At 29.4% G+C, this 15,027-nt stretch overlaps 1 protein-coding gene and 1 long non-coding RNA gene across 2 annotated transcripts in view; both read right to left on the bottom strand.

Annotated features, from left to right (window-relative positions):
- Positions 1 to 617: 617 nt before the first annotated feature.
- LOC147813783 (uncharacterized) lies at positions 618 to 4,259 on the bottom strand. Its single transcript, XR_015432534.1, has 2 exons — positions 4,119 to 4,259; positions 618 to 1,705 (listed from the first exon to the last, which is right to left on the bottom strand). It is a non-coding gene; the product is annotated as an uncharacterized LOC147813783 (long non-coding RNA).
- A 1,469-nt stretch (positions 4,260 to 5,728) lies between these two features.
- Positions 5,729 to 15,027, bottom strand: part of LOC107447110 (G protein-coupled receptor moody-like) — a 41,355-nt gene continuing 32,056 nt past the window's right edge. The window contains exon 2 of the mRNA XM_071179126.2: positions 5,729 to 7,982. Coding sequence (XP_071035227.1) covers positions 6,975 to 7,967 — 993 coding nt within the window. The 5' untranslated portion in view covers positions 7,968 to 7,982 and the 3' untranslated portion in view covers positions 5,729 to 6,974. The remainder of the gene's footprint in view (positions 7,983 to 15,027) is intronic.

Below are 15,027 nucleotides of genomic sequence, written 5' to 3' on the forward strand. Positions count from 1 at the left end.
TAAGGGCACAACGTGCCTTTAAAAATGAAAGGCACAATGAACCTCTGATTTCAGAAGCAAAAATCAGATGTACCACTTAGCTTGAAAGGTACATTGTACCTTAGATTTTGCTTTTATGAACCACTCATTGAAATAAGCATTTAGTGGTACCAAAACCTGTTATTTACCACATTTGAACACACTTTTTTTTTACCCATTTGTAATTTGCTTGCACTTCATATAAAAAGGGGTTTACACTATTACCAAGATATTAATTATAATAAGTCTTAATGAAAAATATTTCTGAATTCTTTGAATATTGGCCACTTGAGGTGATCATCTCAAGGGATTCCATCTAAGGCTTTTTCATAGGCAATTATAAAATATGTAAATTTACACAATTTCTTTAATTATGTAGCGTTTAATGATACTTCAACAATTACAATGATGTTTTTCTAATCAGATATAGGTATAAAAAAATAATATTTATTTCTGTTTATTCCAAGTCAATATAATTCATGGATTTTTTTTCCAAAAAGTATCCTCAAAATGGAAATTTCTTATAAATTTAGATATTTTTTAAATATTTAGAGATTTAATAAAATAGCTTTATAAGAATCAAAATTAAACACTAAATATCATGAAATCTAATATCTTTTATTTTCACACATAAAGAACAATATTACATAATTTAGTAACAGTTGCACACAAATATGGAAAAATATAGAACTTTCACAATATTTTAAAATTATAGATGTAGATTTTGAACAATTTGTATGTTTTATAACATCAAATATGTTTAATCAAATGACTTTACAAGTGTAAAATCAAAGATTTCTTTCTATTGAAATGAATTTTTTTTTAAAAGCCTGATTTTGGCGAAGCATATTAACCCATTAGGCGCCATCATTCCCATTTTGGGAACATTAGCTTTCAATTTTTTTAGAACTAACTGTACTTAATATTATTTAATTGATAGGCTATGTATATATATATAGTAATATCATAATTAAAGGTCAATAAAGAAAAAGTGCAGGTAAAAAAAGAAAACACAACACCGGAAGTAAAATTATAATGGTAAACATACTTAATACAATGAGTAATTTAACCAGTGAGAATAGCCTAAACCAAATTTACAAAAATTATAGTTTAAAATAAAACAAAATTAAAAAAAATTAGCACTATAATGAGAAAATAAAATATCATAGTAAAAGGTGATAACATATAGATAAATTTGCTTTACAGAGTGGAACAACTGTAAGTCAATTTTACTTGGAGATGGTAAGATTTGTTTAATGCAGACTCTTATAAAAAAAAGTCCACATGTTTCACAGAGAACTTTTATTAAAACATTTTCCAAATTTTGAAAAAAATCAAATGACACACATTTTTCTTTCTTTTAGTTTTCACTAGTTATTAATACAGAATCACAATAATTCGGAGAAATAGCAACGGATATTTAAAGGTTGTATCCGGAAGAAAAAATGCTCAAGTTAAACACTTTGCCGGGGGAGGTACATGGGTAAAGCATTTGCAGAGGAGGCCTGATCAAATCCTTCCCACAGCATCCACATTATTTATAGTTTAGCATTGACCACAGTGCTGATGTAAAATACCCTCAGAGGTAGTTGGATCATGGGTTTGAGTACCCTGGACGCCAGACTAACTGTAGCAGGCTTAGTGGTTTTCCTCTCCATGTAAGTGTTTTATCATGCATTCAGCTCGGCTAGAACATTTAAAACAGGACTTATCAATGTAAGAGTATTTTATTTGAATAAGTAGTTAAAAGTTTCTATCACAATGTACACAAATACATTCATGAAGATTTTATTACATTAAGAATAGGTTTAGCTAAAATAATTTTTATATATAATATTATTGAACTAATTTAACACGTTGAATGCCAAAGGGGTCACCGGTGAACGGCGAAACCTAGATTATTCGAAACACATAATTCGAACAAATTTTTAATGCTCTAATTTTTTTTTATATTATTATTATTACTAAAATGGTTTATATACTGAAAAAATCATTTTGGCCAGACGGGCAAGCCATGTAAAATTAGTGTGGCATTCAACATGTTGAAGAAAAAAAAGTGTAAATCTATCTAAGCTTAAATACATAAGAAAGTGCAAGGATTGTTTTTAACACAAAACAAAATTGGAGTCAACAAAGAAAATTCAAATGTAAATCGAAAAGTAATTATTTATAAAAATAATTATTATTTACAGAAATATTTAATAGTTAAAAACATTTTTTTGCATTTACTGGAACACAGTCAAGACAGAAAGTAACAGCAAAAAGAAACTATTAATCATTTAGTTATACTAATAATATAAATTTAGTTTACACAAACATTAAATTGCCTTTCAGAGAGCAAAAAAAAAAAAAAAAAAAAAATTTCACTGTATCAAGTTTATACACATATCAATCCTTACAATCAATATATTTTCTTTCTAAATATTGTTATCAAAATTGCTTCGCTTCATATTTTTTTTACTACAGTTCAGGAAAAGCATTAGTTATAGATTAATAAAAGTTTTTTGATAATGTTATTCTAAGTAACACAGGTAAGGTAGCAATAACAATAAAAAAAAAAAAGTTTCTTAAAAATTATTATCACTGATGCTGAATTAGAAAGTTTTACTAGGTAGCTTTTCGTAGCAAGAAAACATGGAGTATAAAGTGTTGAGCATTGAATATGAAGTACCAAATATTTTTTTAATAAATTATTCAGTATAAATCGATAAAGCATTAAGAATTTATCTTGGAAAATGCCAGTGACACAACAGCGATTCTGCATATCTAATCCATTTGTGATCCAATGAATGTTATGCAAATAATTTTTTTATTTTTTATATATAGTTATTGATATCAAAATTATGTAAATTAAACTGCTCTAGTTAACAATACTTTAATATTTTTTAAAAAGTTCAAGCTGTTAAGTACTTGGCATTATATTATTTTAAACAAAGAGCAAGGTACTCATCACCGCCCATCACTCAACCATGACCAAAAATCCTATTTCTAGGGCTTTACTTTTTAACGGCCATGGTTAAAATGCCATGTAATTTTGATACTGGTCAGATAAAGTGGACTCCGCTTGAGCTAGCTCGTTTGAATCTTCTGCATGATAACCAATGAGAGAACTTTCAGTTGTGGCAGAATTTATATGCAAAGTATACACGCCAGTTGTTTTATATATTGCCAGGATCTAACTCATTACCCTAGTTCTCTAATAAGCAGTGTGAAAGATAATTTAACCAGCTGTGCCACAAGAGCACCCTGGAGCAAGCTATTAATCCTTTTTAAAAATCAAATAAATTAAATTTCAATTTGAAATGTTAAAATTTTTAAAAGGAGTTTCACAGTCGTAAATAATTATATATCCCATGTTATCTATTTTGAGTCATAAATTCAGAACTAAAATTTGAAATTATACACTGAAAGCTGTGATGTTAGAATAAAACATTTTTAAACATTACTTTTTCCAAAAAAATAATAACTAATTAAAAATTTATAAATCATTAGAAGATTGCCTTTTTCTCCCATGCTTACACCATATTTAAAATATAAATAAAGCATAATCTTATTTTTTTCTTCAGGTTTATATCAACTGTAAGTTTAGTAACAGTTTGAAATAATTATAATTAGATATCAATGTCAATTGTTTTCTAAAATAGCTAATGATTGAAAGTATACTTTTCATAATTATAATAAAAATTCGAAAACATTCGTTGTTTTTTAAATTATACAATCATTCTGTGAGAAAATTTCTGTGATAGCTCTCGAATGTAAACTAAGATAAACAAAAAAGCAAATTGGTATTTCAAATAAAAATGATTTCTTATTCATAGCAATCGCCACATTGAAAACCTCATACAAAATTATAATCAAACACTACAGAACAAATATAGGGCACTTTAAAAACATTCCTCTTAATATTATAATGATAAAACATAAATAATACAACTACAACAGAAATGTAAACATAACTAGGGTTAGCTCTCTCGCTTAAACATTTTTATAAGATTTGTAGCATTAATAATTCACTAATAAAAATTGAAATGTATTAATAAAAAAGATGCCGTCGTTACTTAGGAATTAATATAAAAATAAGATATAAGTATTAAACTTACCAAATTCAAGCATTTTTATAACATCAATAGAACACATTTGTAGAAAACTTCTTCCATCGGTAGCGTGGATGCGAGGGGACAGAAAACGTATTTCGTCATAAAATTTTTCACTGATGTGCGCATGCGCTTGTTCTCCGTTACATGATCGTACCGAAGAAAAAGAAATGAAGCGAATTTGAGAGGCACGAAAGTCTTTTCGTACCGCGCATTGACTGGCGTTTGCTTTGGTGCCTTTCATTTCTCGTCGTGCCTCTCATTTTTAAAGGCACATTAGTTATGTGCCTCTTACGCGAGAAAATACACGGTACATTTAGCCTGTGCCTCTGAAATCAGAGGTACAGTTTTTAGGGTGTACATACCAGATTTCTCTACACAATAATAATCCTAAGTATGCTTTTCTAAATTCAGCACTCATTGCAATGTATATAATAGGATTAATTACATTTGATAAATTAACAGTGAAATGAGAGAAAAGTGAAAAAAGTGGCATCTCTGCTTCTCTGTCGTATATTTTAACAAATGTGCTTGGAAAATAACAAATTATAAACGCCACAACGATCACTAACATAACTTTTAGAAGTTTCGATTCCTTATCATCTAAATGATGTGATGTATTTTTTCCTCTGAAATAATTTTCTTCTGAAGTCGCATTTAGCACTGCTGGAGTTGTTGGAGGATTTGACACTTTCTCACATTTGCTAATCTTGTTTGCTGAAAGATTGAATTTACTAGCTCCTTTGCAGTGATGGAATTGTGATGGAGTTGCTGAAATGTTGGATTTTCGAGCTCTTTTCGAAGCCTTGTGTACTACCCAATAGATTCTTAGATTGAAAATTACAAATGCAAGTGTTGGGGAAGCAAATGCAGTTATAATAAAAATATTATGGGCAATTTCAGCGTTCATAGAATAAGGCAAAGTCCTTTACTAAGATCATAACGATAGCTTCCCAAAACTTCAAAGAACGGAATTAGCGATAGAGTTAAGGAATAAATCCAGGTAAAAGCTATCTGTAAAGCTAGATATTTTGAACTGTACACGGAGCGATATAATACTGGATAAACTACACTGATGTACCTATTGATGGTGATTGCAACCATTAGATTAACTGCTTCTACACCTGTGAAATATTTCCCCATTGCACTCCAAAGACAAATATAGTAGTTTTGATTCCACTCAAGTTTTATATTCTAATCAAGCTCTATTGCAAGTTGATTACCATCAACAGGCAATAAATCAAATCAGCAATACACAGATTCACGATAAATGCAGTTGTTGGATTTCGAAGCTCTTTCGATCTTCTTAGAGCAAGTATCGGTATCGAATTTTCAAATATTCCGATAAATGCAATTATGAAAAACACTACTTATGCAATTTTCATATTTGCCTCTATATTAGCCATCTGTGGACCTTGATTCGCATCCAAAGTATATATATATATATATATATATATATATATATATATATATATATATATATATATATATATATATATATATATATATATATATATATATATATATATATATATATATATATATATATATATATATATATATATATATATATATATATATATATATATATATATATATATATATATATATATATAATAAATAAATAAATAAATACAGGAAAACACGAAGAAAGTTAAGATAAACAATTGTTTGCTAAAAATTTCTTTATTAATTTATACAATTTTTCCATGTGCAAATCCATGACTAAAATTATCTACTAAAATTTTTTATTTGTTAATTTTTCCATGTGGAAATACATTTCGGGCAAATCCGTGTTAAAATTATCTATTAAAATTTTTTTCTTTGATAATTTATATAATTTTTCCATGCGCTAAGCCATTTAGTGCAAATCCGTGGCTAAAATTATTTGCGAAACAGGCAATTTATGTTTCTCTTTTCTATTTTATATTTTTTCTTAAATAAACATCTATTTTCGAAAACTATTTATGGTCAGTTTTTAAAATTATCCAGTATAATATTACCTCGCGCACATCCATTTCGGGACCATCCTTGGTAACTAACAAATCAATGCACAGAATAACAAATCACTTCAGCAGTGCAGTAAAAACGACACTTTAAAACCCTTTTGTTACACTCAATTTGCGCTTTTGTTTTCATATTTTGTAATCTGACAATCTTTCTGCGAAAACATTATTAAATCATTCTTGAAAAATTTCCGTCCATGTAAGTTGATCTGATTTCGCTACTCGCTTTATAGTTCAATTTTACTGTTTTTTCTTTTTCTTTTCTTTTATTTTATTTTATTTTATTTTCTGCTTTTACATGTTATTTTTACCTTTTGTGTTCTATTTTATTTGTTGTAATTTTTTGAGTGCTCCTCACACTATTGTATTAATATATTTTGCTTTGGCTTTATTGATACAATATCAGAAAGCACTCTGTTTTACGGATATAATCGTGTAGGCTGATGAAAAGATTTTATCTTTTTTTCCGGTTTTTTTCTCGGTTTTTTAAAATAGAATTTCATCTTTTTTTTTAAACTGTTGTTTGTTATTTCTTTACTTATTACTTCTCCCTTTTTCATATGTCTTTAATTTTTCTTTGCTTTAATCTTCATTTTGAACTTATATATCTTTATTTTGAACTATATATATATATATATTTTAAATATCGTAAAATATGGAATCATTGAGTAATATATAAAATTAAATAAGACACGCAAACAACTACAGTTTAAAAAATATATAAATTACATTCATAATTCTGTTACATAGTATTTTTGTTAATTATAATTAAAAATTAATTGTTGCCAGATAAAGTAAAATTGGAATAAAATTTGTGCCAAAATTAAGCTTTTACATTTGTACCGGAAGTACTCGACTACCACTGCTGAATTCGTTTGCATGAAAATAGTTCTAAATATGCCTTCCTGTATTCAGCACCCATCAAAACGTATATTATAGGATTAATCACGTTTGCTAGGTTGATACCCAAGTATGATAGAACTGTAAGAGCAGGGATGTTTGCATTATTGTCATACAACTTGACAAGTCCCATTGGAAGAAGGCAAATCACGAAACTAATCGAAATGACAAACATCACTTTCAAAATTTTCATCTCTCCAGCATCAACGTGATTTGAAGATCTGTCACAGGCTGCATTCACGGAAACGTCAAGACTTCTTAATTGCTTGGATAACTTACAAGTGGACCAGTAAATTCTTGAGTAACAAATCACAAAGACAGTAATTGGAAGCGCAAAAAAGGTCGTAAAAAAGGAAATTGTGCCCGAATTCGAGTTTGGTTGCAAAAGGACACAAAGTCCGCTTTTGGGATGGTATCCATATGTTCCAAAATATCCAAAAAATGGCAAAATGGCGAAGGTTAAAGCACACATCCACGTAAAAGCTATCTGACCAGCTACGTATTTTGATCTGTACATAGAGCTGTAGTGTTTTGGGTAATGAACACACACATATCTGTTGATTGTTATTGCTACTAGTAGAAACACTGACTCGGTACCGACGAAACATTTGGCTGCTGAAATCAAAACGCAAAAGTAGTGATTGCGGTTCCACTGAGGCATGGTATTATTAATAAAGGTGTGGACACAAAAAAGACCATCAGCAATGCAGAGGGTTATGACAAATGTCGTTGTTGGACTTCGTAGTTTCTTGGATGATGCCATAGCAAGTATCGATACAGAATTTCCAAAAATTCCTATGCAAGAAATAATAAGAAACGCTATTTGTGCAATTCTTCGCTTCCGTTCCATCTCTGAACTGACATGCTCATTATTTATGTCCAAAGTCTCATTTGTCAGTGATTTGTTGAAGAAAGGAAACTGATTGTTGTCTTCAAATGTAGTATTCATTTTCCTTTGTATAACCTAAAATGTGCACAAAATTTACATTTAAATACATAAACCTGAAAACATATCTGATTTCCTAAAATTTACAAGCTTTACATGAGAATACTTTTTGTTAAAAAATCAAGACAATAAAGAATTTTTTACATGAATGAGCTTTTATCTAATACTGAGCCACATTATCGTTGTTGTAAATGCAAAATTTAGAATAAAAAAATTGCTAATAGTCAATTTTCAACTTAAATTCAACTATTTAAAGATGTGCCTTTTGTACAATCATTTCAGAAAAAGAAAAACAAGTTTTAGCTAGTTTTAATTTTTCTTTTCCTCTACTTGTTGGATGAAATATTTTTCTTCATTTTTTGAAGTTAAGTTTATCTCTAAAATAGAATATTAATTTCTAATTTAAACATAGAATATAACTTTTCTAACTATTCAGTGTATCCATTAAAAAACATGATATCAGGCCATCACGAGTTTACCTCTCAGTGAGGTTCAATTAGAATTTTCAATTAGAATGAAGACTCTTTTCGTAATTGCAAGACAGTACATGGATTTTAAAAGAAATAAAAACTTACAAAAAAAATTATTTGTTCTCTCCTGATAAGACTGGATGTATCATAAAAATAAAGCTTTGGACCCGTGATGGGTCAGGGGATTGAGCGCTCACCTCTCATTTAGGTGACCCAGGCTCGAATCCCAGAAATGGCTGGTCGATACCAATTCTCCACCTGGCTCGTACCGACTACAGTGCTGACATAAAATAGCCTCAGTGACAGACGTATCATGGGTTACAGTCAGGTTAACCGTTAGAGGTTTGCATGGGTTTCCTCGCCGTGTAACTCAGGTGCGAGTTAGCGGAAAATTGAGCCGGCTGTTCAACGATGATTATAAATAATTATCACTTGAAATACAGAACGAAATATCTAATACTTCAAATAATTCTTGCGTGGTTTCATTTTTTTTTTCTTTCGAATTTGGAGAAAATATGATAATGATCCTAACAGTGGACTTAACATAATTTTGAGACAAAAAGGAACATAAGCATTTTGTTTTATATCCTTCTTCGCGTTTTCAGTGATTGTCCTTGCGATTTGTTATCTAAGAATTTTTTGGGTCACTTTAGAAACAGCTAGCAAGGGAAGGAATCTCTGTAACTGCAACGCATCAAAATTAAATGCCGTAGCAACTTAATCAGGTGATTGGATTCAGAGGAGCGATAATTCTTGTCAATAATAAAAGTATTAAACTTTTAAAAGTAATGTTGGTCATCGTTGCTACTTTTACTATTTGTTATTTCCCAATGATGCTTATCAATTTGTTTGGCAATAATGTTCAAAATTGGCTGTTCAACGACGGTTATAAAATATAAAATGAAACGTAAAGCTTTGTATAATATTAAATCTATCTTTCATCAAAGAATAAAAATACATGATTTTTTGAAAAATTCAAAAATGAGCGTCGTAAAAAAACCTTCCAGCGTGGCAGCGGGCCCTGCAGATTATTTCATTTCTTAGATTTCAAAAATAAAAATTATCATAGCATCTGAAGAAAATTTTTTTCATCAGAAATTTAGAAAACAAGCTTAAAGTATGAAGGAGAAGTTAGACAGGAGAAACAGTAGATAAATTTTTCAGTTCAATTGAATTAATATTAGTTTTAGTTCCTTAAAAAATTGATACCCTATCTTCAGATATATGAACAATAGAAAAGTGATAAGTTTAAAAAATTGTAAATAATGTTCTTTAACTATCAGGAATCACAAACAAAAATTTAAAAAACAAGAAATATTTAATCGATAAATTCTCAATTTCCGAAAATTCTAATTACGTATAGGTACTTACTCCATCGATTAAATTTCGATTATTTTATTAAACCATTTATTTCAAAGTGTAGGAAATTTTAAATAAAAATATTTTTTCTTCTATTTAACAAATTTTTTTCTTGTGATTAATTTTTATTTACCACATATGTTCTAGTTTTGCTACCATGGCCGTTAAAAGATGGAACATTGGCTACAATTGAATGATGAGCGCTATTTTTGTTGACACATATGTTACATTTAGCCAATGCTACTCTCTGAGCCATGGTGGCTCAGAGAATAGAGCATTCACCTTCTAATTCGGGTTCGGACCAAAGCAATGGCTGCTAGATACGAATTCCGCATCTGGCTCGCACTGACCACAGTGCTAACGTAAAATATCCTCAGTGGTAGACGGATCCTTGGTTAGTGTCCCCTTGTGGTCAGGTTAATAGCTGGAAGTTTTCTTGGTTTTCCTTTTCGTGTAACTCAAATGAGGGTTAATTCCGTCAAAAAGCCCTAAGAGAAGTCAAATTTCTCCCAATGCTTGATCCAGGAGTTTCTTTGTCTTCTGTATTGGGTCTGTATTTTGTATTTTTTTCGATAGAGATTGAAAGGTTGCCCTTATGATATTATTTTTCTATTTTTACCATACCATAGGAGCTTATTTGCACATTAAATTCTTGCCCTCGAATATCAAACGTGTTTACTAAAAAATAGTTTGATGTGAAGATGGTTTTGAATATTTATTTTATTGTTGTTATTTTTGTAATCTATTATATATAATTCTCTTACGTGGCTCCCAAATTTTGGCTGTATTTCTTTTCCGCCGGTGGCAACGCTTGCTTTGCTTTGTTTACGTTTTGAAAACATCAAAGCATTCTGCCTTTTAATGATGTGTTTCTGATCTAATATATATAATTCTCTTACGTGACTCCCAAATTTTGGCTGAAGTACTTTGTACAACTAAATAAGATTCTTTTCACAACACTTAAATATTTACTTTATTTTCTTCATATATCAGTCGGCAAAGAATTCTGTGAGGTTAAAAAACATTTCGTTAAAAAAATAACGAATTCTAACAGAAATAAAAATAAACAACTTAAAAAATAAAAATGCTGTTGCCAGCCATAGAATTTTTTGAAAGTTAACTAAGTTAACTTCATCTAATAACATAACTAATAACAACTAATAACATAAATCAAAATGACATAGAAGCGCAACTAGATCAAAATTATGATACCTGAGCGCTTGACATAACAAATCCTTCAATTCTATAAGTGTTGTATCGCCAAATGCCCAAATTAACAATTGTGTTTTTAAAGAAATTCTATAAAAAGTTTAAATAAACAACCTACTTCTACAATTGCTTCTTGAAGAACTTGACTCATTGATTAAAAATATTGTTTTAATTTTACAGTACTAACTTTACTTCTTCTTTCTTTATTGCTACGAGCCTCTTTCATTATATTTTACAACTTCATGCTAAATTTGAGGACTTTAAGTTGTTTTGTGGTTAAATACTGACATTTAGAAATGTGTACATAAAAAAGTAATATTTAGACGTTAAGAATTTGCCTCAGAAAAATTTGAATTGTTGACATTGAATTTAACAATGGAAACAATCGTTTTTGTGAAAAATTGAATTGTATTGTTGACATCAAAACTGAAAATATTGTGTTTCAACTTAAAAATACTACCCTAATTTATACTTTAGAATTGCCTCGGAGAAATTTGAATTGTTAGAAATGACTTAAACAAAAAGTTTCATTTTAACTGACAAATACTATATTATAATTTTAACTTTTTCTATGACTATACTCATTTTCTTACTCTTTTCTTTGTTTTTTATACATTTTATATTTCTGTGATAAAATAAAAAACTTATAGTTGTTCTGCTTCTGAACACTGGTGAAAACACAAAATGATGGGCTTCATCAACAATCAAAAATATATACATTTATTTTACAAATTCCATATTATTAGGGTGGCGCCCTTCAGAGAATTAAAAATGCAAAATTATCTTCATCGAAGCCGATACTTTACATCCGGCGTTCAGTGGCAGACTACTATTTCATATTGTTTTACAACACATGGCTTTAGCCCTCTGGTGGGAAAGACTTTGAAACAAAACTTACAACAGTTACTTTTCTCAACAACTGAAATTTAGAATAGTGTGATTAAGAAAAATATGTGAACTGTTTGCAATTTCAAATTAATATTGAAATGTACAGGTTTAGAATTTTCTACAGTGAAAAGTTTTCGGAACTTCAGTATTCAAAAAGGTATACAAAAGCTAGACGTTAAGAACGTATCCAATGAGCGAGCATTGGATTGCGAAGCAATCCGAAATGAATTGCGAAAGCAGTTCCGGGGGTTGGTGAGCGTTAGCGAGCAGGGGGCGAAGTCTCCTAGTAATTTCAAATTTCTAGACACAAGAAAAGTTTTCTTAATGTTATACAATGTAAGTTTACAGGCTGACTACGTTGAATTAGTCTGAAAGGAATAATTTTGGATGTCACTTTTTATCCATATTAATAAAAGAAAGAGTTTATGAGTGCGTTTGGTAATATGCACTACTCTAATAACTCATGATTAGGACTGGGCGATATAAGAAATTTTATATCGTGATGCATCGTCAGTTTTGTATCGCGATATAGTATTTTTGAAATTCATTTACTTGTAAGGCGCAGAAAGTCGGATTTCTATCAAAACTTCATACTTAGATTGATTTAAATCAATGTATGAATTTGCTGTATATGTTTTGCTTATGAAAGATATTAATGTTATATTTTCTAAAAATGATCGCGCAAATAACGAAAGATTTCTTAGTTTAAAAATAAATAATAAAAAAATTTATAAAATTGAAATTTATCAATATATTTACCTAACAATATAGAAAGAAAATTTAAAAAATAAGTTCGTTAAAAATTATTTGTGCGCTTAAAACAAAGTGCTAAAGAAATCAAACAAAAAAAAAAAAAACACTTTTGAAACAACACTATTTTTTATCATTATTATTTCACATAAATAATAAAGTTAAATTGAATAATTACCGAATTCTGAACGAAAAAACAAAGTAAGGTTTAATTTCTTAAAAATAAAAACAAAAGAATTATGATATTCGATAATATATTCAACTGACAATATTGATAGAAAATTAAAACGAACAATGCGAGATCACGATATATGTTCTCAAAACTGATTCTGATTCTACCGCTCATCAATCAAGGCCGTTTCAATATAACGAACGATACGTACATCGTATTCCCCAGCGCGTGTTGGCACTGGACGTAAGAGATCTTTGCGTGTCTTGTATCACTATATCGTATATCGCTATATCGTTCATCTTCTTTATTCGACGGCTTAAATCAGATTTCTGATGCATCGCCTTGAACGAAAGTCGCTGTATCGGCCTGCCGATACAGGCGTTAAATCGATATGTCGCGATATATCGATTTATAGCCCAGTCCTACTCATGATATACGGGTTTTCTAAAATTTGAACATTATGTGAAAGGTATAATTCAGCCCTCTCTCATAGAATTCGTTCAAATATTTCAATGGAATCGCTTGAGAGAGATGTTTAATTTTTTCACAATAGCTTAACATTTAACATTGATTTAAATTAAAATGTAGGGGATTCTGTTTTGTTTTCTTTTTCACGTATTTTAAAGATAACATCAATGATACATTGCTAAATTATAACTTTATTTAATCATGAAAAGAGTTTATTGCTCGTTATATCAGCTAATTTCAATGATCAACGTGATCGTTGTTGCTACGTCACCAAATTAGCCTGTTTAAAGTTGTCTGAAACTAGGCGTTTATTTTGCTCATGATTACGCTTTTGAAACGTATTTCAATAAAACTAAGTAATTTGAAATCAACGGTAATTGATTCAAAAATAAAAACTAATTATATACTAAGAAGCAAAATTAATGGCACTTATTCACTTCGTGAAACCGTGTAAACTTGTCGTATTGTCTCTAATGGTGCTTCATTAATTTTGATAATACTTACTACTGGCATTGTGGTAATGGGTTCTGTTTTAATAAGTACTTAAAAAAGGTAGGAGACCAGGCACTACTGAATTGAAAGATGCCATCTGGTTGAGGCTGTAATTGGTTTTCGTGAAGACATTGAAAAAAATTTCATATAAAATTACGGCAAAAAAGTACTGGAACTATGGGTGCAGAATCCATAAAATCCGCTTTAGCAGTAAAATTTTATACCATAATTTTTACAGATACATTTCTTTAATAACAGTGTTTCACTGTTTTTACAGTAAATATTACTGTAGATAAAAATTACACCATATCAGATTTTTTGTTTCGTCAAGTTTCAAGTTGAGAAATACTGGCACCCACTTTTACCGCAATTTCATCGTGGATTTTTTACAGTGTATAAACTATTGAAAACGAATAAATTTCAATTTCTATACGAAGTTTTCAAATACCTATTTATAAATAGTATAGTAAGTAAATTAAGTAATTTTCAATTTTACAACTTCGATTTATAGATACATTTTTTATGTTTGTGTGTAGAAAACATTGCAATTAATCCAAGTATCACAAAGAAGAACGTGTTAGAACTAGACATTTCTTACAATAAGACAAAACATTAATTAAAACTAAATAGTAATTGCAAGCATTTTTTTCCAAAGTATATTTTATACAGTTGTCTAGTTTTAACACTGCACCCATGGGCTGGTTCATTCTTTAGCCAGTCAATACAAAGAAAAGTCATTTTTTTAGTTATTTATACTTTATTTGCTTCGAAATTTCAGTTACAGTATAGTAAAATTTACATTCCTAAATAAATTCCAACAAAAATATTTGTTTTTCTACAACAGGAAGGTATCCGTTGCACAGTAAGAAAAAGGAACAATAGACAAGAAACAAAACTCTTTTGTACAAAAACAATAAATTTGTACTTATTTTAAGGGTATAGTAGTGTATCTAACATGAATGCTGGAGCTTAATTCTGAAGTTTCATATTTCTCCACTTGGTTCTCGCAAAACAATGTTGGTTTCTGTGATTTGTAATATTTTTATGATATAGGAAGAGGATTTTTGACCACACCACAAAAAGTACGAAATGAAAGGTACAGGAGCAAATTTTCATAGAATCAATTAGAAGTTTTCTTGGGTTTTCTATCAATACAACAAGCTTGGATTCTTAGGTGCGAGAAAATTTAAACAAAACATTTCCAAAAACAAAAAGATGCAAAACGCATTCTGTAAATGGATAATTTAAAAATTAA

Source organism: Parasteatoda tepidariorum, chromosome 3, assembly GCF_982258835.1.
Source record: "Parasteatoda tepidariorum strain Cologne lab strain chromosome 3, Ptep-v5.0, whole genome shotgun sequence".
Lineage (NCBI taxonomy): Eukaryota > Metazoa > Arthropoda > Arachnida > Araneae > Theridiidae > Parasteatoda > Parasteatoda tepidariorum.